Genomic DNA, 26,220 nt, shown 5'->3' on the forward strand with positions numbered 1-26,220 from the left:
TGCTAAGTTCTGCTTCTTACAGGCAACACAGTCTTGACAATCCCCATAGTTCTTATTTTACTTCTCTGTATTGTTTGTCTCATCTCACCAGAATGTAAATTCCATGAGTATGGAGAATTCTATTTTTTCCCTACTATATCCCCTGAACCAGATGTATAGTAAGCATTCAATAAATATTTGTTGAATAAATAAATGTGTGGTTGATTACTCCAGAAACCAAGTGCAGACTAACAGTTAATTAGATCTTTATAAAGCTATCAGTAATCATGTAGTTTTATCTTATTATTCTAGATCAGGAATAGGCAAACTTCTTCCTGTAGATTGCCAGATAGTATAAATTCTAGGTTTTGCATGCCATATGTTCTCTGTCTCAACTATGCAGAGGAGCATAAATAAATCTTTACATACAAAAACAGGTGGCGAGCTGGATTTGGCCCAAAGGTGGTAGTTGCTGACCCCTATTCTAAACAATAATATCATTAAAAAAACATTCAGGAACACCTGCTCAAAAAGTCAGTAAATATCGAATGGTATTTATTAACAACAGCAATGACTTAAAAAGCTGGTACACTCTCCATACTTAGTAAAGAGGCCTCCATAAATAAATGTCAGTAACAGAATTTGATTTACGTCCTCTTCAAATTAGATCTAGTATAGGATGCACTGGATTCCCTAGCACTTAATGCAAATGCAGGTCTAAGACTTAAACGGCAAGTGCATTTAGCAGATATATTTTTAGAGAAGTGGTTCCTTGTAGTTTTATTCTTCCAACTTTTTTTGGCCAGACCAAAACAAATAAACAAATCAGAACTATTGATCAGATGTAATCATGTTTAAGTTATACTCCACCACTGTTGTGTTGGGGTAGCAGAGAATAAACATGAGATGAGTAGGATTTCTACATTAATCATTTACTTAGACTAAAATTTCCCTTGGTTAATTCCTTTCTAAATTACTACAGCATACAACTATAGAAACTCAATAAGAACAAACACACTAACTCTGAACTACAACAGCCTCTAGCAAACAAATCATTCACCCTTTTAAAAGTAACATTGTGCTATCTCTAAATAATACTAACAGACAAAGAAATACCCAGAAATCCCATTTTTCAAAAGTTGTACTGGCCAGAGAAAAAGCATTTCTTCCCTTCACACTGTTGTAGCTAAAAAAAAAAAAAAAAAAAAAAAATCAACCAACCTAAGATGGATTTAGTTATCCAAGATGGAATAGTGATATAACTAATCAACATGGCAAGTCTGGAGTTTTAATGACAGACACTAGTTGATCTCAAATTTACTCCCAGGAATCCATTCTCTCCCTCCAATTTTACTACATTAGCTGACATTGGGCAAAAGTGGATAAAGACAGAGCAACATCTGGAATGCATATTTATTTGTCTTAACAAGTTCTTATATAAATTGGGGATGGTTTTACGTGAATGTAAAAAATGACATAAAAAACCACTCTGTACTTCCCATATACAAGGCAATGTCCTAAATGATATTCCTCCATTAGTAGTTCAAAAGGATTGGCTTCTTAAAATTAACATGAAACGACACATTGAATCATAGAAACCTGAAGGATTTTGTTGGCCAATCCTCCTCAGTAAGGGTCTTTAGGGTATGTGGGGATCATGACGTGTTCAGTGACAAAGTCTTGGATCCTATTCATAAATTTCTTGAAATTAACAAGGGTGAGACAGGCTTGTTAGAAAATGTAGGGCAGCTGTGGCCATTGTCGAATATTGAGAAGAAACGAGGACTGTTTCCAGTCACTTGGTGAATAATTCTACTATGACTAAGTTCTTTCCCTGGAATGCTGCTACAGAAATCAATATATATTACATAGTTTTTAGCAATTAGCAACTGAATTATTCTTCTGCTCTTCAAGAATTCTTGGTGGTGTCACTAACTTTAGTGAGGAGTTTAAAAATAAAAAACAACACATTGTAGAAACTACTGCTACCAATCACCAATGCATCACAGCCCTGACCAACTTTCATTTTGTACTTCCCTCTATTACTCAGTTCTGCGCATCCCAAACTAAGACACTGGCTTGCTTTTTTCTAATATATCCTCATACTTTCTTCATGTTATGGAAGTCAGCTCTCTCTCAAGCAGAACATGAGAGTCTCTCCCACAGTCTGACTTTACAGATTTTCTGTATGATATATTTCTTTTCTAATTCTTAATTATTTTTATTTTCGGCTGCATTGGGTCTTCGTTGCTGTGAGCGGGCTTTCTCTAGTTGCGGCAAGCGGGGGCTACTCTTCGTTGTAGTGCATGGGCTTCTCATTGTGGTGGCTTCTCCTGTTGCAGAGCACAGGCTCTAGGCATGTGGGCTTCAGTAGTTGTGGCACACGGGCTCAGTAGTTGTGGTGCACGGGCTCAGTAGTTGTGGCACATGGGCTTAGTTGCTCCACGGCATGTGGGATCTTCCCGGACCAGGGCTTGAACCCGTGTCCCCTGCGCTGGCAGGCAGATTCTTAACCACTGCGCCACCAGGGAAGCCCTGGATGATATATTTCTTATATTCTGCCAGTCCCTGGTAAGAACACTGTAACTTCTTTCCATAGTAGAAGCTATTCCTTTCATTTCTAAAACACAAAGTACTGGTTAGGATCTTTTCTTCTGCCATGGTAAAAGACAAACATGATTTTGTTAAGAGATGGCAATGGTGGATTGCACGGTGAGCTCCATATCTATGGAAATCACCGAACATCTTATCTAAGATAGTATCCAAACCAGAGTGTGATTAGATAGTGCAGCTCTGCAATGCAAGCAGCAAGGATTTCATTGGTCATCTCTTTAGTAAACTTAAATACCTGCATGATGCCTAAGAGCAATGGTGTGAGTGAAAAATGAGTTTTCAATAATCCATAAATTCATCGAATATCCTAGTCTTAGGCATTTATTTAGATGTTAGAAAATCCACAAATTATTTTGAGTATAGCATCTCTCTGTCAGTGTCTTCTATTTCATTTGCTTCAATAAAGGGAAAAAAAATCTTTCTTACTCAGATTCACAAAGCCAGCTGACTGCCATCAACTCCAGTGTGCTCCAAAGCAGACATTAAAAATATGGAATCTGCTCAGGGTGCAGCTTAGTGCTTACAGTGAAGAGTTTACTGAAGGGCTTGACTATGGACTCACAGCACTTACTATTGTTTGGTGTGTTTTAAATAGGATCTCGCTCTTATCCGGAGGTGCTGTATCAGGGTACGGAAGGTGGGAAGGCAGCTGTGAACAGGCTGTCAACACAATTCTTTACTGTGAACCAACTCAATCTCAAATTAGAGCAGTATAAACCAGAAAGTAACGTTTTCACCTACCTGTACCCTCCAAATGGAAACACAGAACCACAGCAACCTGGTCCCCCAACTTTAAAGAGTTAGCATGAACCTTGGATGACAAACCTTTCTATGTCTCATGGCTCAAAAGTTCATTCAAAATAGGGTTAGATTTTCATCAGTCCTTACCCAAGATACTGCAAACTGTTGATGTGTCACTGGGTCCTAAAAATATAAATTAGTACTGCAAAGGCATACTCAACTTGTATACTTCTAAGGCATTAGGGTAATGAGGAAATTCCCAAGATACCCCGAACATGACAGAACCCTTACAAGAGCCACGTATCTTCACTCTAAGCAAACAAACACCAGCTGGATTAAGTTTCCAACTATTTCCCCCACTGTAGTCTGAGAGTTGAGTCTTCCTGTTAACCTTACTGCTGAAGTCCAACTTAGAGTAGCTGCAAAGGCCTATCACTTGACAAGTGAAAAACAAAGCAAATATGATGCATTCTATGTAAGAATTACGCCTTCGCAGGGCTGTACTACAAACTCTTTGGGGTTTTTGTTTGTTTGCTTGTTTTTATTTTGTAAACTTGTTATAATACATTATTATCTCACCTAGCCAACTGGATTCAAACCAGAATTTTTCCAATTGCCCTCTGTTATTAAGTACTAAAGTTACCTAATGTCTTTCACATGGAAGCCAGTCGGATAGCCTCATTACCTGACACTCATTAAAGTCCTTTTGGGTAGACACTTTTCTACAGAGAATTTGAGGCAAGAAACTAACTCTCTCACAAGGTGCACGACAAGTCAAGTCAGGGAATACAAGGCAAAAGAGACTTCTAAACTTTACTCTTTGGATCTCTAAAATCTTTGATTCAAGATAAATCAGAGCCCTAAAACACTTACCTACAGGAGGAGATTTGCAGCATTAAAATATACCATTCTTAGTTTGGACTGTTCCTAAGAGACCTAGAAGGGGTGGGAGAGGTGTGGTGCCTGATTTTACGGAGGTGTGACTCTCGGTCCTGTCCTACAGCTTGCGAGGGCCCGAGCAACGTGGCTTCATCTGGCTGCCCCCCGTTCCCAGTGCTGTTAAGTTCAGACCTTCTTTACTCCCCTACCAACTCTGGCGAAGTGAAATAAACAACCGTTCCTTTGTGAGAAAAGAAAAAAAGCCACTAAATAAAAGACAGAACCTTAGAGAAAGTTCATCCACTTCAGTTAACTTTCAGTGTGAAGACATGTATAGGAAATAGGTAATATGACCAAAGATGTGATTTGGTTGAAAGCAGGAGCCACTTCCATCTTTGGGAAACTTGAGGATCTCAGGAGGTATCTCTTATGAACAACAGAAATGCACGAAAATATATAAACTCCCATACTGAAAATCTGCTCAGTGTCTGTGTTCAGCATCCTCATAAATATACATCCTCTTCAACAGCTTTAAAGCTAAGGTATACAATCCAAAAGTCTTTGGGTACAGAAAAATCTTTGAGGAAAGAGAAGTAGATTTGTGTTCGGATATAACATAGCTGGCCTGTCCTCCACCAGGAAGTCTAGATCCATAGCACTCTGTCATCTATAAGAAATAGGTAGGTTCTGAACTTTACTCATGCAGAACACCAGACATAAAATGCAGCATAGCTACCAGCCAAATCTGTTCTAATCCTTGCTTTGACGTAAGGTAAGAGGCAGGGGAGGGGAAACCATAGAGCAGGCAGTTTCTATTTCATGAGAACAAATTAATAAAAACAGAACTTAATTTCCCCCTACTCTTACCCATTCTTATGCCTCCTCAATATTTTTCGTCTTTCTGAGACTCCTTTTCTGTTTGAGAAGCTTAATATTTGGCTGCCTTCTGAAGAAATGGGTATAGTGACAGATGAAAGACTTGTATTCATCCTATAATTCAGAATAAGGGAAAAAATCGACTGCTGTGCATTTAAGGTTCTAACAACCTTGCAATTTTGTATAGTCGTTTCCCCCACCCGTTCTTTTGAAGAAATCTGCTTTTATTTCGTTAATAACTAACCACAGTTGCAGCAGCATGGATCCGATTAGCAGTTCTTACGGTACAAAGGGGAGAGGGAAAAAAAATGCTGTGAACAGGGTTGCCAATTTGTCCACCTGGGCCCCCAGGAGAAAGATTAGATGAGGCGCCTGCCTGCTCCCTTTTTTCCACTTGATCGCTGCTCTATACTGCCTGATAGAGACAGGCCTTTTTAAAGCCAAGGCACTTTCTTTCCTTTAATAACAGTTTCACTCACCTCCATCCCCTCTTGTCACAAATTTCTCATCCTGGGTCCCAGCAAGTCAGGACGACTCTCAAGTGTAAACATAAGTAGCTGTGGAAAGTACCACACGCCGACGCTCACCCGCACGGAGCTGCTGTGCAGCTGCTATAGAGACCCACAGAGGAGCGTCCTTATGCCCTGCAGGGAGGGGGCCCCCGCTCGCATCACTGCCTGAACCATCTCCCCCCCTCACCCCCCTCTGTGGAAGAACTGTCTTCCATGAAACCGGTCCCTGGTGCCAAAAAGGCTGGGACCGGTTCTAAGAGGCACAGCCAACACTTTACACTACTTTATTATTTTAATTTAAAGGTACTAGCGGTAGCCAAGTGGGGAAGGCAGCAATGATGTGCTCAGGGCTACGCCTCTTAGGAACAAAGGATGGCCAGGGCTACCGGCAAAGCAACACTCTAGGGGTGACTGCAAAGGGGCCTCGTGGGCAAGCCCAGGTCACGCAGAGCCTGATACAGGGGCCATTCTGAGAGAGCAGGATGTCGACTGTGGCAACACAGAGACAAAGGAAGACGTTCTGGATCATATCCTCATGTATTTTTAAAATTTATTAATTTACTTATTTTTGGCTGCGATGGGTCTTCGTTGCTGTGCACAGGCTTTCTCCAGTTGCGGCGAGCGGGGGCTACTCTTCGTTGTGGTGCGCGGGTTTCTCTTGCTGTGGAGCACGGGCTCTAGGCACGCGGGCTTCAGTAGTTGTGGCGCAAGGGGTTAGTTGCTCCACGGCATGTGGGACCTTCCCGGACCAGGGCTCGAACCCGTGTTCCCTGCATTGGCAGGCGGATTCTTAACCACTGCGCCACCATGGAAGCCCTCCTCATGTATTTTTTAATCTCTCTTTTATTTCAGATTTTAAGTAAATGTTCAGATATGCTTTTGAAATGTATCTTTTTCACGAATAGACTTTTTTTTATTTCTTCTACTTGTCACTTTCAAATATCTGGAGCCTATTATTCATGTGTTGCTGAAGGCCAAATTCTAGTCACTAGCTAATATTTCAAACTCCATGTTTATCCAGCCAACGCTGATAATGGCTACTTGGGAAACGGGAATATTATCTGGGTAATGACAAAACTCTCCCTGTAGCCAATCTGTTTCTAATTGGCCATTTTCTTTGAAGATACAGTTAGTTATTAATAATAGATATTTATTAAAAACAATGAGATGATGAAAAAAACTGGATATCAGACAATCCCAGAATTTTGCCACAATACTTATGTGACACAATTTCTCTGTATGATGGATTAGAATCAGGCAGGGTCTACATATGGAGAGGTCTGGTTTAAACTGACAAATCTTGGGACCACTAATTCACGTTCTGTTTTTGAGGGGAAAGAAAGTAGAATAATCTTATTACAGTGGAATCTCTTTCCAGAGGGAGGGAAGTAGAATGATCCCATAAACTGTGAAACACAGATGCAGAAAGATGGTTCCCAGCCTATAGGAAGAAAGGTTATATAAGTTATAAATTTTAGTACTTTCTTTTCTTGAATTCCTGTTTCTTCCAAGACAACTGTGAGCTCTTTAATTTGGCCAACATTTTTGGAGTGTCTCTTACTTGTCAGGCACTGTTCTTGGCACGGAGGATAATAAGGAAGCAATGATCACTGCCCTCAAGAGGCTCCGGGGCTATTTGGAGGACCCTAGACAGTAGGACGGACAGTAGGACTCTCTTTGGCATGGAGGGATAGGTATGACTTTGCAAAGGGAAAGACAATGAAGTTGGGTCTTGAAGGATAAGTAGGAGTTTGCCAGCTGGTAAGGGGCAGGATGGATATTCCAGGCAAAAGGAATTCAACTCTAGGAACAAAGATCTGACACAAAATCACTCTTAGTAGAATTGAAACAGGGAATGCTAAACTAGTTCCCTGTGTCCACTTCTAGTAAAAAGCAATGACGCAACATAAAAAAAGTATGCACTAGGGTTCAGCTCTCTAAAAATACATGTTTTTGCCTTTTTTTCCTAGTAGGATTTAAATGACATGATTCTTGGATTTTGTGTGAAACAGAATTAGGGGAACAATTGTGAAAATAAGGAATTCTATTACTAACTGAATTAGGCCTGAGAATATAACAATTATTTTATCACAATAATTTTTTTCCCATGACATTACAATTTCAACTGAATCAGACCCTAGTTATAGAAAGTTAAAAAAAAAAAAAAAAAAGCAATACGCAGCCCTCAAAAAATGAGCCATTTATCCCTAAGCTTTTCTATGACCAATACATACATGACCATAACTGGGAACACTAGCTTCCTTTTAAAACATGCCTTCGGAACACTTCAAGGGAAGTGGACACAGCTGGTCTCTTGCATATTCCAGAAACTCTTTCTTTGCATTACTTCTAGAGCACCACACTCTCCCTATTTTCCAATCCCGCCACTGGCTGTTCCTTTTCCTCTTCATGGTCTCTACATTTTGGAGTGCCCTAGGATTCAGTCCTCAGAATTCTTCTCTCAGTACTTCTCAACCTTGGCTACACGTAATAATCACCTGGAGAGCTTTAAAAAAAAGTACATGGAGTATTCCAGTTAGAACAATTAAGGTGGCATCTCTGGGGTCTGGCCTAGTACCAGCCTCTCCCAGGATGTCCTGTATAGCCAGAGTTGAGAACCACTGACCTTTACTCATTCCCCGGGTCAGCAGTTCCCAGATCGCAACTTCAGCTTCAGTTAGGAACTTGTTGGAAACGCAAATTCTCCAGCTCCACCCCAAACCTGCTGACTCAGAAACTTGGTGTGGGGTCCGGTCATCTGTGCTTTCACAAGCCCTCCAGGCGACTGTGATGTAGGCCAGGTGTCCTAGGTGATCTCATCTAGAACTCTAATGACTCATAAACTGTTTTCTCCAGCCTAGATCTCTACCCTGAATCCAGAGTCTTCGTATAACCAGCTGCTTATTCAAAATCTCCCTTCGGATGCCTAACAGGCATGTCAAATGTAACATCTTCAAAATCAAACTCTAGATTCCCCCTTCAAACACTTGTTCCTTCCTTTGTCTTCCACCGTACAGAACCACCATTTACCAATCTCTTGGGCCAAAAACCTCCTGCCCCCGCTGCTGCTACCCACACGTCCAGCCATGACCAAGCTTCCCCTAGGCTACTGCAGTGGCCTCCTAACCAGTCTCGCTGCTTCTACCCGTCCCCTCTGCAGGTCACTCAGCAGCCACAATGACCTTTTACAGCCTGCAATGGATCACGCCATCCTCTGCCTTCTCTACCATCACACTTAAATTCCTAAATTCCAATCATAACCTACAAAGCCCTATATAAGCTGGTCCTGGGTCGCTCTCTAATCTAACTGCCTCCCTCTCTGTGTCCCCTGCCCAGCACACCAAACACATTACTGATTCAGGGCCTTTGTACTTGCTCTTTGCTCTGCCTGGATACCTCACTCCCAGATATTCACAAGGCTTGCTTTTCACCTTCATTCAATGAGCCTCTTGTTTAAATATTAATTTCTTTTTTTTTTTTAACTTATTTTATTTATTTATTTTGGCTGTGTTGGATCTTCGTTGCTGCCCACGGGCTTTCTACAGTTGCGGGAGCAGGGGCTACTCTTCATTGCGGTGTGCGGGCTTCTCATTGCAGTGGCTTCTCTTGTTGTGGAGCACAGGCTCTAGGCACAAGGGCTTCAGTAGTTGTGGCATGTGGGCTCAGTAGTTGTGGCTCACGGACTCTAGAGCGCAGGCTCAGTAGTTGTGGCACACGGGCTTAGTTGCTCCGTGGCATGTGGGATCTTCCCGGATCAGGGCTTGAACCCATGTCCCCTGCATTGGCAGACGGATTCTTAACCACTGCGCCACCAGGGAAGCCCTCGAATATTAACTTCGTAGAGATACATTCCCTAATTATTGTCATCTAAAGAAGCAATCTGATTTTTCCCCCTAATAGTAAGCTATATATTGGATTGGCCAAAAAGTGCCTTCAGTTTTTAAGTAAAAATAAAGGACACATTTTTCATTTTCACCAAGAACTTTATTGAACAAAGTATTCACTGTTTCGTTCCACTACCTTCTGCCATTTTTCAGGCAACTTCATAATTCCATCTTCCCCAAACTTTTTATCTTTTTGAGCAAAGAACTCTTCCAGGTGCCTTTTACAGTCTTCCAGGGAATGGAAATTTTTTCTATTAAGAGAATTTTGTAAAGACCGAAATAAATGGAAATCTGTAGGTACAATGTCTGGTGAATATGGCGGAGGAATCAGAACTTCCCAGCCAAGCTGTTAACAGTTTTTGTCTGGTCATCAGAGAAACATGTGGTCTTGCATTATCCTGATGGAAGATTATGCGTTTTCTGTTGACTAATTCTTGATGCTTTTCATCAAGTGCTGCTTTCAGTTGGTCTAACCGGGAGCAGTACTTGTTGGAATTAATCGTTTGGTTTTCCGGAAGGAGCTCATAATAGAGGACTCCCTTCCAATCCCACCATATACACAACATCAACTTCTTTGGATGAAGAGCAGCTTTTGGTGTGGTTGGTGGTGGTTCATTTTGCTTGCCCCATGATCTCTTCTGTTCCACATTGTTGTACAGTATCCACTTTTCATCGCCTGTCACAATTTGTTTTAAAAACAGAACGTTTTCATCACGATATCCTTTGCTCTTTGTAAGACACTGTGCCAGAGAGAATTATGTCCCAACCTCCAACAAAAAATCCCATGCCTAAATCCCCAGGATGATTGTGAATACAGTACCTTACATGACAAAGGGAACTCTGCAGTTCCTAAATTAGGTTAACAATCAACAGATATTAAAATAGGCAGATTATCCTGAATTTCTGCATAGACAAAGTGTAGTCACATGAGCCCTTAAAAGCTGAAGAGCAAGGCAGAGGGAAAATCAGAGAAATTTGAAGAGCGAGAATGATTTAATGTTGCTGGCCAGAAGATGGTTGGGGCCATGTGTCAAGGACACAGGGACCTCAGTCCTACAACCACAAGAAACTGAATTCTGACCACCTTAGTGAACTTAGAAGCAGATTCGTCCCCAGAGCTTCTGGAAAGCTACACAGCCCTGTCAACACTTTGATGTTGTAAGACCCTCAGCGGAGAATCCAACCACACAATGCCAGACTTACAACCTGCAGATCTGTGAGATAATAAATGGGTGATGTTGCAAGTCAAAAAAAAAAAAAAAAAAAAAAAAAACGGAATGTTTTCATTACGTTTAAGTGGAGAATCGCATGCAGAAATACAGTCAAGAGGTTTTTTTGCTTAACTTACGCTTAACCCAAACATCAAAGCAATGAACGTAACCAAGCTAGTGCAAATGATTTTCAACGCTTCATTTGTATACTTTGAGTATGTCGGCTATCTCCTGCATGGTATAGCGTTGATTGTTCTCAATTAATGTCTCAATTTGATCGCTATCAACCTCAACTGGTCTACCTAGCTGTGGAGCATCGTCCAGGGAGAAATCTCCAGCACGAAACTCTGCAAACCACTTTTGACATGTTTGATCAGTCACAGCATCTTCTCCATACACTGCACAAATCTTTTTTTGCGTTTCAGTTGCATTTTTACCTTTCTTGAAATAATAAAGCATAATATGCCAAAAATGTTGCTTTTTTCTTCCATCTTCAATATTAAAATGGCTACACAAAAACTCACCAATTTTGATAAGTCTTTTTTTAAATGCACGCTGATATGACAGCTGTCACATACAATCTAACAAAATTGTTTCGAATGAAGTTAAAGACAATTGAGTGTTACTAGAGCCATCTTACAGAAAAAAACGAATGAACCTTTTGGCTAACCCAATACTATTTGTGTATTTCCTGTCTTTCTCATTAGAACTTAAGTTTCATGAGGACAGGTCCCTTTGTCATTTATATGCAGTGTATTTTCTCCAGTTCTAGAAACATGCCCACAGCATAGGATGCATTCAGCACTTTGCTGAATTAATGAATGAAAGAAGAAAATGAGCAGTTGGGCTAATGGGCTTTCCTCAGGATATCACCTGATTTACCCAATAGTGAAAGTGCAACATGCTACTTAAAAAAAAAAAAAATTCAATGAATTAATCCATTTGGCATCCTCAGCAAGGTCACATTCTTGGCATTCAGCTATATGCATTTAATGTAGTTTGCAAGTACAAACTCCTATGTCACTTTCTGTTTGGAAGGGAGAGTATCAACATTAACAATCCCTGGTTATATCATTTATAAACATGCAGATGTGGATTATTAAAGATTAATGCACTTTAGGATTGGTGTCAGCATTCTGTTTGTCTCTTGCCGAAACCAATTCTGTTCTTCATTCGTCAATGACAACCCGTATCACCCTGTTATGGAAGAGGAATCAAAGGTGCAAGTGTGTGAACTGAGAATAAGTGATGAAACTGATTAGTAGGAGACATAATGGCCATAATCAATCAACGCATCATAATAATCCTGGCTCCAGGATTATCAGAAAATAGGGAAATAAACATGACACTCCTTGTAAAACGGTTTTGTTCCTTTCACAACTACTATTTCTTCCCTTTAGAAAACAGAGTAACACATCAAAAGTTTGTGGAATCAACTTTAGGAACATCTTGACTGTAAGAACTATATGCTTTATCACCATTTTCCAAAATGTAGCTAAATGACTTTTGAAACTTTTACTTCTAGGCTAAAATTAGTCCCTAAGAGCTTCTGTGCCCCTCCCTTCCGATTCCTCATTCCCAGTGAAGACAGAAAATACAGCAGGTCGATGCCAACAGCGTTCCAACGGTGGCAGCGCGATGCTGGTTCAAGAAGCAACAATACTCAGTTAAGCACAAGTCGAGAACACTGACAGTCCACTCAGCTCAAGAAATGAAAACAAACAGTGAACAAGGTGTTTGAAGTGCTTCTTCAGTGAATAATGTAAAAAAAAAAAAATCGTGGAGAAGTGGGAGTGGACCGCTGGATCCAGCACGTCAGCACATTCGTTACTGCTGATCTTACAGAGCAGGATGAGGCACAAGATATTACCTTGGTGACACAGGCTTTCCTACATTTTCATATGCAGAAGATCAAAGAAAGGGAATGGAAAATGAGAGGAGAGTTTAAACTGAACTGCCTGACTTAATTTTAACTAAGAGGGGGAGCAAAAGCAAGTGGGACTGTGTATTTTGAGAAAATCCCCACGCTCTCATTTCTGAATGTGAGAGGAGGATAAAAGGCTTACTTTGAAATTTGTTGGGATGGAAGAACTGGAACGATTTCTACTTTTGGAAAAGAAGGAGACATACTCATTCCCCAGTTATCAGGATACCTGACTTGGGTCAGGAGGGACCTCTAAAGGGCAGGGTAGCTAAGGGTCCTGGAGCAGCTGCTTCAAATGCAAGGATCTGGCTGCAGTTAAGCAGTGGGGAACCTGCCCTTTAGAAACAGCAGGAGACCAAGGTACAGCCAGGATCCTGGCTGAATTTTAAATTAGTATCTTAAAGGGGGAGGCTCTAATAACCAGTAACCAAGCCACAGAGAGCTGCAATGGCATCTCTCTAAAAGACAAAATATATTGTTGCTTTTTTAAGTACTGCTAAGCATCATTTGGAAAGGATCTGAAATTACTGCTTTGTATAACACACAAATATTTTACTTTGTAAGGGAAAAAAAATACTGGCTGAAGTTCTCTTTGGTTTGTAGAACTGCTGAATCGATGTTTTCTGGGCTGCCACAGATGAAAAACACGAATATATCAATGGCATTTTGTGTTTAAGAATTTTTTTTTTTCCTGCACAGCTTGCCAATAAGCAGCATGCATCTTCCTTGCAACAAGCTGTTGCAGGATTTCTACTTCGAGAGAAGCCAAAAAAGAACACTTGATAGATGTTTCAAAATAAGATTACCAGGTAGGGTGACTGTGCAGACTTTCAATAAAAAATTTTAGAGATTCTACTGTTATCATGAAAGGAAACTGGTTTAGAACCCCTTACATATAGAAATTAGCTCATAATTTGACCCTGAGTTTTATTAAGCAAGGATAAATTAAAAAGTGAAAAATTTACCTATTTAGGATGGGTTGAGCTTGAGCCCTAAGAGTTCTAAAAATCCCAGGGGAATGGATTAAAAAAGAGAGAGACACTGATTTACACCCTCCGGTGTTCATTTTTTAGGTACTAATCTTGACAAATTAGACCAGGAACTATCATTTCCTCTCACTAAAATCTTTCCTGTTCACTCCAGCCTATGACTAACTCCTAACTGCAATTCATTTTTCTCTTTCCCATTATAGCATCCTTCCAGAATTTGCTTGTCTGAATGTCAAATTAAGCAAGAAAATTAGCTTTTTTGACCAGAATATCTTCTTGTTTGTATCTGCAGCTATATCAGCTCCTATAGAAATCTACTTAGCTCTCACTTTCAAAGCAGAGGGTAAACCAGGTGAGCACTTATACAGAAGAACTCAAAATATACCACCACGCTGTCCAAAGAGTTACTTTCCGTATTTAATCTAATATGTGCTACCTTTTTTGGAATTCATTCTTTTAGTGTCTAAGATTTTCCTGAGGGGCACAAATTCATTATGGTTAGTTGGTACGCTGGATGCATCGCTCACCATCTGGGAACTGACATGATAAAGCTTCAGAGAATCAGGCTTAACCATAAAGTAACTGGTGCTTTATGAAAGTGGAAGGGCTATCTCTGGCAAAGCCATTTCTGCAGGCTCTTAAAACCTGTGGTCCTTTTCAAAGGACAGCAACTTTTCTGCCAGGTATGAGTCTATGTAAGTAAAGAGGGACAGAGCAGCTCCACCCGGGGAGGCACATGGGCAGAGAGTCTCATGGGGGAGGCTCCAGCTGGCTGGAGAGGGAGGGAAAGGAGAGCTTCTGGGGGCGGGAGGCATGAATGGAGAAAGATTGGAGCAAGGAGGGCAGCTCTTAAAAGACTGATGAAAGACCACTCTCCCCTTGCCCTTCTTCTTCCTTTACATCTCTCAGCTCTTAGAACACCCTGACCCACGGCCTCATGCTCTCCTTTGGCCAGCAGTCAATCTGGGGAGGGGCAAGGTAGGAGGTGAGACACCTCCAACAGCAAAGCACATACAACTTAAAAGAAGGGAGTTTTACTCTCATATTTGATGAAACTTTATTTTATTTCTGTCTATGACAGCTAGGAAAATGTTGACTTTGATTGGTCTTCTCATAATAAACACGTAATACCATGCCAGAAAAAGAATGGTTGGAAAGAAATGTCTCTTCATCATGACACTAATGTGAATACCTAATTTTCTATCTTTGGTCCTAGTCTACAATAATCAATAGCCCTTCGGCTGTCAGATGAAAGTGACTTACCTCCACCTAAAACTGGATTTGGCACAAATGTCAAATGCTAAAAAAAAGAGTGGGGAAAAATCTATTCAGGAATTTACAGGTTCTATCCTTAGATCTTTGATAATAAAACTGATGAACTATCCTCAACAGTCTGAACATCTAAAGTTTTTATAAACAGAACTGTTTATTAGGCTATGAACAGTTAATATCTGCCTGCCTATCAGCAACCCCCACTGTTCACCCTTCCTAATATTTAAACACTGTTGCTGCTTATAGCACATGGAGGAAAAAGCTGACAAAAGCCTTCGGCCAATAAAATAAAAATAAAAACAGTTCGGCTTATTTACATTTTTGCTTTGTTAGTAAACTGCAGTGGTTGGTTCTGGAGGCAAGACAAGTGAAATTAACATCCACTAAATCCTTTGGCAACAGCAGTGCATTCTGCCGTTGTGCTGTGTCAGCTTCCACTATGTGTTAGGACGAATCAGGCCCAGTGTAAGACCTACACAATACATTCAAGACCCAATAGTTTATTCTCCTTAAATCAAGGTCAATAACTCTAGGCTGTAACCCAGGAAGCAATGCAATGGGATCATTTATGAGAAGGGAAACAAAATGTTTAATATCATACATTTTGGAATCAACTGCACCCTACATTAGATTTGTTTTATTTAAATGTGTACATACATGCACACTAACAATTAGAAAGATGGGGATATTTCATTTCTGTTTCTAAATATAAATATATCAACATGAAGAGGAGAGAGAAATGAAACATTAAGTAAAAACCCGGAAAATGTATAATGGCACTGAACGTACAACATATACATTTCTGTTCTCAAATGCTTGTTTAGATTAAACAACCAGGCTGAATCCTTTCCCTTCTAACCATAGACAGCTGCAATGCTGGAGCCCAGTAATGTGCAAACAAAGGGAGGGAATCCATGTGGCTACTTACCACAGAAAATCTCCATCCTGCTTTTCAAAAGAACGCAGGAAGGAAAAGCCCCACTGAGTTAGGGAGGGATGTGCCAGGGCTGATGTTGTGCCGGTGTATCACAGTAGTTGTTCCCATGACACTCACAATGTTTGTGAGGCAGCATGATAGGAGGGCAAATTTGCAGTGGGTGGAGAAAAGGTTTAACAGGCAAGAAACAGATTCAGCCGTTCGGGATGCTTTAGTGGGCTTTTGTTCATCTACCTCTGGGATACTTCTCATTAGCTGTCAATTTTATTTACCAGAGCAGAGATGGAGAAAGACGATTGCACTTTTTCAACAAACCCTGGGAAAGCAACACCAGGAAGAGTCCTCACAACATTTTGGCTTTGCCTCACCCCAGCTGTCAGCTACACAACAGCTGCTCATTTTAACAGTGCCTTGCTGGAGAGACAATGAGTGAACGAGCCAATCTGTGTGACGCGTGGAGAGGCAGTAGCAAGATATAACAGGAGTTAATGGGAGAGAAGTAAGGGCAGGAAAAACACGTTAGTGCTGGGAATGAGAGGAAGGAAGGGGGAGAAAAGAAAGCAAAAGGCTACAGACAGAAAAATAAAGGGAAATTCCAAACAGATGTTCCCCCCAAAAAGCAGTCTGAGTATCATGCCCTGGGTGAGAAACCACGTAATCTTTACCGGACATTTGTATTTCATTGGTTCAGACTCAGAAGCAAACGTAGGTAGATCGGAAATGATCTCAGACTCTAATGTACAGACCAACAAAATTTAACGTAAGGGCTAGAGATGGGAAAAGGAGGAGGTGAGATTACTCAATCAGCCTAAGGGCTCATTTACTCTCTAAGGAAGGGTGTCCGCATTTAGTTAAATAACAACCCCCCAAATAATCAACATTACGATCGTCTCTAAAGTGTGGTTTTATTATTTATGACAAAGTTCACAAAAATGTATTTAAAAGAACTTTTTAAAAGAAGGGGAGACAGGCTAAATGGAGGGAAAGAGGAAGACCAAACTTTTTTTCAATAAAACCTGCGTGATTTTTTAACAAATCCCCCCCGTAAAATAACACCACATAAAATGTTTGATGAGCGTCTACCAAAAATGTATGTTTGAATGTCCCTGAGCTTAGCTGGGGAACAGAGTAGAGAAACAGGTGGTATCCGGACTCAAGCCACGAGGATGACTACCAAGAGGTCCAGGACAAGGGTGCTGACAGCTCCATGACTCCGCTGTATGAATTACAAAGGGCGCCCCTTCCCCCAGGACAGCAGCCGGCATTTCACTGCCATTTACTCCCCCGGCCCATGTCCCTGGTCCAGTGAGCAGTCTACTCAAGTGCATGTGGCAGCCCTGGCTGGGAACACGGAGAGGGTGGGACTCATGTTGTCTCAAAACATGCAGAAAGTGTGAGAAATAACCCAGGATTCTGAACTGCATCTATTGGTAAATTTTATACTACATTGCCTGCCTATCACCTCACGCAGAAGTCTACCTGCCTACGATCTGAGCGAAGCAGGGGTTTCAACGCTTGTCTTCTGTCCCCTCTTAACCTTCTCAGACCCAGCCTCCCAGAATAGCGACCGCTGACCTATCTGTTTTTTCAGGTCAGGAGAAAAATGGTTTCAACTTTGTGAAAATACATCACGCTTCCATGGCTAGTTCTAGCGGTCCTATCGAATAAACTCAGTAAACACAGCAAATCATCACTGGACACTTTATATACGTGTCTTCTGAATGGTACAAGAACACTACTGGATTAAGAATCAGAAGACTTGTAGCCAAAACCGCCTGTGCTGTTCTGGACAGTAATGATCATGGACAAGTCTCTACATCTCAGTGTGAATAATAACAATAACCGTAATCACAACAATCATTAACATGCACTGAATGCTTACCATGTGCCTGCTTTATATATATTAACACATTTAATCTTTACAGTAATCCTATGAGATGTGGTTATTATCTTTACAGATGCAGAAACTGAGGCATAAGGAGGCTTAGAGGCTTGTCCAAGGTTACACAGCTGGTAAGTGGCAATAAAACGAGCAGGTGGGATCAGATGATTATGAAAGTCCATCCAGCTCAAGTGTTATTTGTCATTCCACACCTGGGAGAAAGGTGAATAAATGCCAAAACTGCTCACCAGATTTTCTAAGAGTTTATTCCTCTTAGAATAACACTGACATTAAAGAAATGTTCTATTTGCTACGTTTTATATAATTCTATTACTCTACAGCTTTACACTCAGCAAAGATAATTCTGGATTTATCTGAATAGCGTGCCTCTGAACACAAGTGGAACTTCTACTATGTAATTTTATCCCTGTACTAAATTTCACTGAATAGTTTTATCAAGCATCGTGTAGAGTAATATAGGTTGCAGTATGATGAAATGAAACGTAGGCCCAGGCCCTGGGCAGTTAGAATTTCTGACACAAGTTTAAAAAACAAACTATTAGCCTTAAACATCATTTCCAAGAAAGCTGAAAGCTTTCTATTAAAAACTCACTTCCCCAAGAAGTCAGCAGAGAAAAATCACATTCAGGTCCTCCCCTGAAGGTACTGTGAAGGACAGGCCTCATTTGTGACAGGGCTGATAGAGGTCATCAGAATCGTAATTCACTGACCAACCTTACCCTGTGCAAAACACAACTAAGTACCAGACTCTTAGACCAATTACATCTACCTCTAATGTGATATCACGTAACCAAATTGAGCTCTTTTGTTGGGTTATGTGTGTTCTATACAGCACCAAAATCCAAACAGTGAAATAAAAGTTTCAAAATCCCCATCTGGAATGATAAGTATATGTATGAAAATCATCAGATTGTGAACTACCCATGCTAGGAATTTTAAATGAAAAACTAAAATATCTTGATGCCTCAGAAAAGTTTTCATTTAAGTTATTAAGAAAAGTCCTTTTGATGCAATTCAGAAAAATGAAGTGAGTTCTTGGACAAACTTAGTATTTTACATATAACTTTCCAATGTTTAGGTAGGTGATACCTCAAAAACCATCTCAATACCAAAAATTGCCTAAGGAATTCTGAAATACATAGTAGTCATAGCTTAAAAATATTAAAAGCAGGTAAATCCAGGTTTTATTACAATCATTATGAGGACAAATATTTTTGAAAGAAAGGTAACATCAAGATGCCATCAATAAAATGTATCAAGATTATAGGTAATTTAAAATATGGATCTTAGGCACATAACATTTAGTCAAAAAAGCTAAGTGGAGAAGGCCACATATTGTATTATTGGGGTGACCATACTTCATGATTTTCCCAGAATCTTCCTGGTGTATACCTGTTCTACTTCAATTATTAATAGCAACCCTTATATGCTCAAAAGTGTCTCAGCTTGGTTGATAAATTATACAGTCACTTTAATATGATACATTTCTATAAAGCTCAAAACTAAATAAAACTAACAATACGCACTCTATGACTGCTTGTAATAAAATTCTTTAAAAACTCCAAATAATCCAAAAAGAATGATTTAAAATACATTCAGAGAATATCTGAGGCTGGGGAGAGTTATAGGGCTGAAGAAAAGGAAGGAACACACAGACAGAAACAACACTGGCAATACTCCAGTTCTTAAATTGGATCGTGAGTCATGAGTACTCATTTGAGTTATGTTTCATAATTAGCATTTTTCATATGTTCATACATATGTTTATACATATAAAACATGTATTTAAAATATAAAAGGAGCAAAATAGTAAAAAGGGGTAAAACTGCCACCCATGCTTTTAAGATAATAGAACAAACTATCAGGAAATTTATCAGCAATTCAATATCAATTCTGATAGATTAGTAAAAAGTACTTGTCTGGCAGCCACCTGTATCATGCTAGCAAAATTTACACAGAAAAAAAATTACATCTACTTTGCAGATAAAGGAAAGCTAGCTGCTTGGTGGGTCTGAATGAATGATGTTTGATATAAGAAAGACAGCTGGGATAGGATGAGGCAACTGACAAATAAATAAACAAATACATAACCCCAAGCACATAATAAAGGAAGCAAAAGATACAGAAGTAGTATGACTACTGAAATAGCTGAATGCAAGAGGTTAATTGGAACATGCACTTCTTATATCAAAACTAGAAGGCAAGAATTTGTATAAATAACAAGGCCTTGAATGTGTGCTGGCAAATTAAGACAATAAGTATAAACACTAAAAATATTTTAGAAAATAACTGCCATGGTATAAATTAAATAGAACCCTAAGAACTAAGGCTAGTACTACCAATAATCTCACTTTAGTGGCACTTATCAACAGAGGAGCTTACTTAACAGAATCATTACAAAACATATGCTAAGAGAATAAATAATTTTCTGGCATAAGCTAAGATAAATGTGCAAACTGAAAATATCAAAGTAATTGGTGATTTTATTAATTAGGTGTTTACAGTCATTAGTCGAGTATATTTAGGAACTGGGATGCTTGTATGCTTTGGTGATAATTCATAGTTACGCTCCTAATACGTGGTCCCATCATTAGGATTTTAAATGGTAAAAAAAATAATGGTATGCATGTTGTTATTGATGAACACTAGGTCTGTATTTACTACAGAGTAAAATAATAATCATTAAGAAATGAGTACCTGGAATACTTGCAGGAGAAATTGGGCCAGATCGTGACTGGTTGCTTCCTACAGGAGAGCCGACAGGAGAAGGCGATGGGCCCCCAGGGATGCTGGAGAGATGGGGAGATGCGTGTGGAGAGAAAGGCGACTGAGCTGGGTTGCTCTGATCCCCTTGGCTGCTCGTGGACCCGGATGCACTCACTGCTGAGCTCAAAGTTGCTTCCGTTCCCGTGGGGAGGTCATCAATGGAGCCGGACAGGTCCTACGAAAGAAAGAAATAGCATGCATTTATAGAGTAACACATAGTTGGACCAATACCTGTTCAAAATACTATTTGAAAATCCTAACAATGCCCCCTTCAAAGTTTTTCTAGATAACGCCCAAAATCCAGAGCATGGCCACTTGTTATTAGAAGACTTTAATGAGGTCTCTTGTCAGTTGAACCCATAGGATCTGATCTATCGCTAAACAGTGAGTAAAGTTGTACCTCCCTTTCATTAAACGATCCTATAGCTTTCCTTTAAGCTGTCAGCATCTAGTCCAACAAACCTGTCAAAGAGTCACAGGAAAAGCACTCTATGCGGTGATGTACCATCTGAATGGAATGCCTGATTCGTAAATGATTACTTCAGTAAGCTGAAAACTATAGGCTTTGGATCCTCCTATTTAGAGATCAACATTGGAGGACTGTCTGAATTTCAAACTATGATCTTCTAATGTAATAGTCAAAATTGTAACCAAACCTTGTGGTGAGAAATTCTTACATTTTAGGTAATTGCAAAAGTGCTCTTATAGTAAAAGAGTGATGTGTTATTTTTATCTCATATTGTGACAATAAATCCCTTTGAAGTTATGTTGGCAGAAATGAGTCCTAATGTTATAACTTACTTTTTATACAGTTTTAAGCTAAACAAACAATCTTTAAGGTCCTGTAATTTTATCACAACAACCTCTAGGCAGTTATTAAAATCCCCATTTGACAGACATAGAAACCAAAGATCAGAGAGTCAAGGTCATTGTTACTAGTTAACACCACCGAGGACAGGCGGCATCTGCTAAAGATTGTGAAGGGAGGCTGAGAGAAGAGGAAGGAGGAAACTGTCCTCCACACCCTCATCAGAGTGAGAGGACAGAGCCTTTGCTCTGTCTTCCTCATGGCTGTGGCACTAGGGCACGTGCCACGGCCCCCACCAGCAGGAGTCAGTACATCAGCGCAGGCCTGCCGCAATGGCTGGGCTCCCAGATCACCAAGTCTGCAAACCCAGGTGAGACCCGGAGCTAGGTGCTGAATGAGCCCTAAAGACTGAGAGGCAGGATAAAAGATATTTGTCTTGATAATCTAGGACTAAATACTGCAGAATGGGATCAGAAATACCAGGTTATGCTACTGTCTGCAAAGCGTATTCAACACTAATTGACATCTTCCACTCATGCAATTTTATTAATGTTTAATTTTACCTCATTGCTTACTACTGGGACTGCTAAAACTAGGGCTTTGGAAACTGGTGGAGCGAGATGCTTAGGATTTTAAGAATGAAACTAGACCAGGAAGTACAAAGGGGGCCAGGTAAAGCAGAGCTGGTTAGAGCTCTTCAGGGTACCCCAAAATGTCACAAAGCAAACTCAGAATCAGGATCCTAGACTCCTGGAAAGTTTATCTGTTAACCATCTGTTATATAATTAACTTCTCTTTTATTAATAGCAAAATTGCCAATGATTAAAAAACACGTTCTAAAGAAGAGCTGATGAAAATCTCACAAAAAAATGAATGTTACAGAAAAACAAAAATTTCTTATGCTAACAAGAATAACATTTAAGTAAAATAGAGTAATCTTCAATGTCATATAACTGAGCTTATAAGTAAGAAACATTAATAGTAGCAGGTGATTGAAAATATCACCTCCTAGAAAAAGTATCATCTCCAAAATAAAATGGGGCAAACTGAACCACATTTTCAGAATTCAGAGAAAAAAATATATAAACATCTCTACTTAGGGCACATGAGATGCATGATTTTGCACATGTTCAGCTGGTAAAACACTGTATTCAACTTGATTACTGGGTTCAACAATAGTTCGATTCAGACTTTCAGAATTTTTTGTGAAGCCAGGTAGAAACAGAGGAAGATTATTAAGCAAGTAATATGCTACATACAATGTAGAAAGTATTCACACTTCAGCAATCAAGGCAATTATCTGAGTTCCTGGAAACAAAACTTAAGCTAATAGATGTGTGCACATGCACACATGCAGAGGTGCTGAATGCTGAAAGGGACGACAGGACAGGATTCTACCCACTCCTCCCACCCCAGGCTGAATGCTGAGTTGCCTGACGTCTGCCCCCCACCCTACCGTCTCAGAGCCAGGGAGGGCGGGGGTTCTAGAAGAGTGGCTGGGTCCTGGGTAATTCTTAAAGTACCTGCCCCCAAGGCATTCCCTTCCTAACCTGATATAACCAATTCACAGAAGTGCGAAGGGACACACCTGTGGGCTCCAGGACATGGCAAGCTATGGCCTGAGGGCTAAAATCAGACCCTACCTATTCCGGCTTCACCTGTAAGCCAAACATTTTTAAGTGACTGAAAAAAATCAAGAGTAACATTTTTGTGATATATGAAAAATATTTGAAATTCAAATTTCGGTGTACATAACATCTTACTGGAACACAGTCACAGCCGTTCCTTTTAAGTATTGTCTATGGTTGCTTTGGGGCCACAGTGGAGACCTTGATAGAGACGGTAGCCCTCAAAGCCTAAAATATTTACTATCTGGCCCTTACAGAAAAAGTGTGCCGACCTGCAGTATCTAGTATAGCCTCTAATGCCTTTGCCTCTTCCTTGGGGGAAACACAAGAAGGACAGGTCTCAGCTGAAATGCATGGTGACCCGTGTGTCAGGAATTATACAAGCTTCACCAGGAACAGGGACCGACTCCACATCTATACCCGCCTGGAAAACCTGAGTGGGAGCCACATAGAATTTTCCTCTTTAACGGTATCAGCCCCTGGCTAAGAATGGGGGGGTGGGCTCCGTGTACAGATATACTCTCTAATACCTAACAAATGTGTATCATGCATAAATAAGGGTCTCTCACATAAGAATCAGTTGGGAGGAAATATGCTTTTCATGATTTCTTTAAAGAAAAAAAAATTGGTGGATAACTAGATATAAAATCATTATCTTCTATTATACTACAATACAGAATTCAACAGAAAAAACAACATAGATTCAATTTTTTAAAAAATCACTATTTGAAGTTAAATAATTTTATGCAAATCTTTCTTCATAAAAAAACAAACTGTTACTTCGAAAATTTTAAAATTCTCTGCACTACCTATAAATTCCTTCCCTGTCCTCCCTTAAAATTCCATGTTATGGTTGAAAAAGTGACACGGATGGGTGTTAAGAGAGCTTCATTCAAGCTGCAAAGGCATGGAAAAACATTTCTGTTATTCAACAAGCTGATCGAAGAAATATCAAGAGAAAAATATAAAAACGGTGGCTTTCTTAATGTTCACAAGTCATCAGAATTTCAGTGCTGACTACACCTCAGTGTAACAGAAGAGTAATAAAAAGATATAATTTCTATATTACTGTTATACACACACGTAACTTTTATATGTAAATTATAGAGAAATATTCCCGCCCTGCAGATACTTAGGGTATCCATATGTATAGCTATCTTAAAACGTTAATAAAAGAAGTTCAACAGTGGTTTAAACATTCAGCCTAGTTAACAAAGAAGCTCTGTAACGAACACCCCTCTAGAGGACAATTTAGTCAGCAGGGCACCAACTCTATTCTTCTTTTATAAGTACTATCAGATCTATATGCCTGTGAAGAACAGAGAGACCTTACTGCATCTCATTCTAACCAAGGCACCTTCAAGCTACAGTGCTTCCATTTATCTTGCCGGAAAGCTGGCAGGTAAGGTAATTGCAGGGAGGACTCTTTTAAGGGGCCGGAGTCCCCCTGCCCCACAGCATTCCTTACGTCCTTCCTCTTTATTGATGGAATGACGGGTAAGGCAATGACTTCGTGGGCTCATGCATAGTAAATTCAATATTTTGCCATGACAATTTGATTTGGCAAAATCTTGCTATCAAGTTGGGTTTTCAATATCTGACATCACTCAGAATGCTGAATACTTTCCAGCACACCCAAAAAAATACAACCCCTACTATCAGTGGTTAGTTTATATTTAGAAAATCAATGCCTTTTTTTGGAAAAGCTTGTTTTACTTTAAAGTTTAATTTAAATGCAAGTTCCCTGCAAAGACTTTCCCCTCTGTAACCATCATCCATCCACCCTCCGCCCATGTAAAATTTTCATTCTAACCCAAGTGACAAGTACAAGAGATTTCACTGTGCTTAGAACGAAATGCCACTGGGGAGCAATAACAATCCTATCAGACTCCGACAAGAGAAACACTTATGAATTAACATAAAGCACAAATATGTTCCGATTGACATGATGGGATAGGGTGGGGGAGGGCAGTGACAGAGGAATGTATATAAGAACATGCCAGGGGGCTTCCCTGGTGGCGCAGTGGTTGGGAGTCTGCCTGCCAATGCAGGGGACACGGGTTCGTGCCCTGGTCTGGGAAGATCCCACATACCGTGGAGCAACTGGGCCCGTGAGCCGCAATTACTGAGCCTGCGCGTCTGGAGCCTGTGCTCTGTAACAAGAGAGGCCGCGATGGTGAGAGGCCCGCGCACTGCGATGAGGAGTGGCCCCCGCTTGCCACAACTGGAGAGAGCCCTCGCACAGAAACGGAGACCCAACACAGCCATAAATAAATAAAAATAAATTAAAAAAAAAAAAAAAAAAGAACATGCCAGGAAGGAGCACAGGAGGAATTTTTAGAGATCTGCAAATATATAAAATAGACATACAACATTAAGTATAAATATGTCTGCATACTATATATGATCCTCCCTAAAAATACTTTACGTTCATATATTATGACTTACTACATCTAGAGACATCTTTGGTTTTGATGGTAATCAATTTATCTAATAAGTTAGTTTACTAAAGGATAAATTCAGTCAATGCTGGTGATGTCTTACTGTCTTGAACTGGGAGTAAGTTAGAAAATTTTACTCCCTTGTTTAATTAAATAAGTGGGTTTTTTAAAAAAGCAAATCAACTCCAAAATACTCTCAGCTATGGTTCTCAATACAATTAGTGGACGGTATTAGATCAGCTACTGGTAGAAAACTGCAAAGCGTCACACACACTGGGCATCTCTTGCTCAGAAGTGCCCCAAGAGAGGATGAGGATAAACACTGAATTAGAAACAGAGAAGATATTTCAATCAATGAGACGAGTTCAGGTCTCTTGTTTAAGGATTTTAATAGGATACAGTTAATGATTTCTCATTGTGACTTCCCATGGGTTTGAAGCACAGGTTAAAATGCCAGCTCAATGGTCTTTTAAACAGTCTCTCAGTGATCTTCAAAAGCAGAAATAGTGTCTCTTCTCCTTTTTAGAATATTGAGTATCAAATCCTGGCATGCAGTTTTTCTTTTTCTCTCTCCAACTAGACCCTAACTTTCTTAAGGGCAGTGACTCCTCACGCCAGGTCTGGTGTTAGAGAGGAGGATTTGACTGGTCACTGGTGAACGTCACTGAATTTATAAGCTCTACAGTAAAACAGCTGCAAATACTGTACAAAGTAAGTCAGCACGTGCAAACGTTTCTGAATATTTACCATAAATGCTCTAGTGAAAACGATTGAGATCGCTATTAAAATTTAGCAATGAATTCTCAGCCCTCTGTTTCCAATTAGCATCCTGGAGGCCAAGCATCCAGCCTCATTAG

At 40.1% G+C, this 26,220-nt stretch overlaps 1 protein-coding gene across 1 annotated transcript in view; it reads right to left on the bottom strand.

Moving 5' to 3' along the window:
* Positions 1–26,220, bottom strand: part of ARID1B (AT-rich interaction domain 1B) — a 407,354-nt gene that overhangs the window by 103,477 nt on the left and 277,657 nt on the right. Inside the window, 1 exon segment of the mRNA XM_036872227.1 lies at positions 20,418–20,661. Coding sequence (XP_036728122.1) covers positions 20,418–20,661 — 244 coding nt within the window.

This window comes from Balaenoptera musculus, chromosome 12, assembly GCF_009873245.2.
Source record: "Balaenoptera musculus isolate JJ_BM4_2016_0621 chromosome 12, mBalMus1.pri.v3, whole genome shotgun sequence".
Taxonomy (NCBI): domain Eukaryota; kingdom Metazoa; phylum Chordata; class Mammalia; order Artiodactyla; family Balaenopteridae; genus Balaenoptera; species Balaenoptera musculus.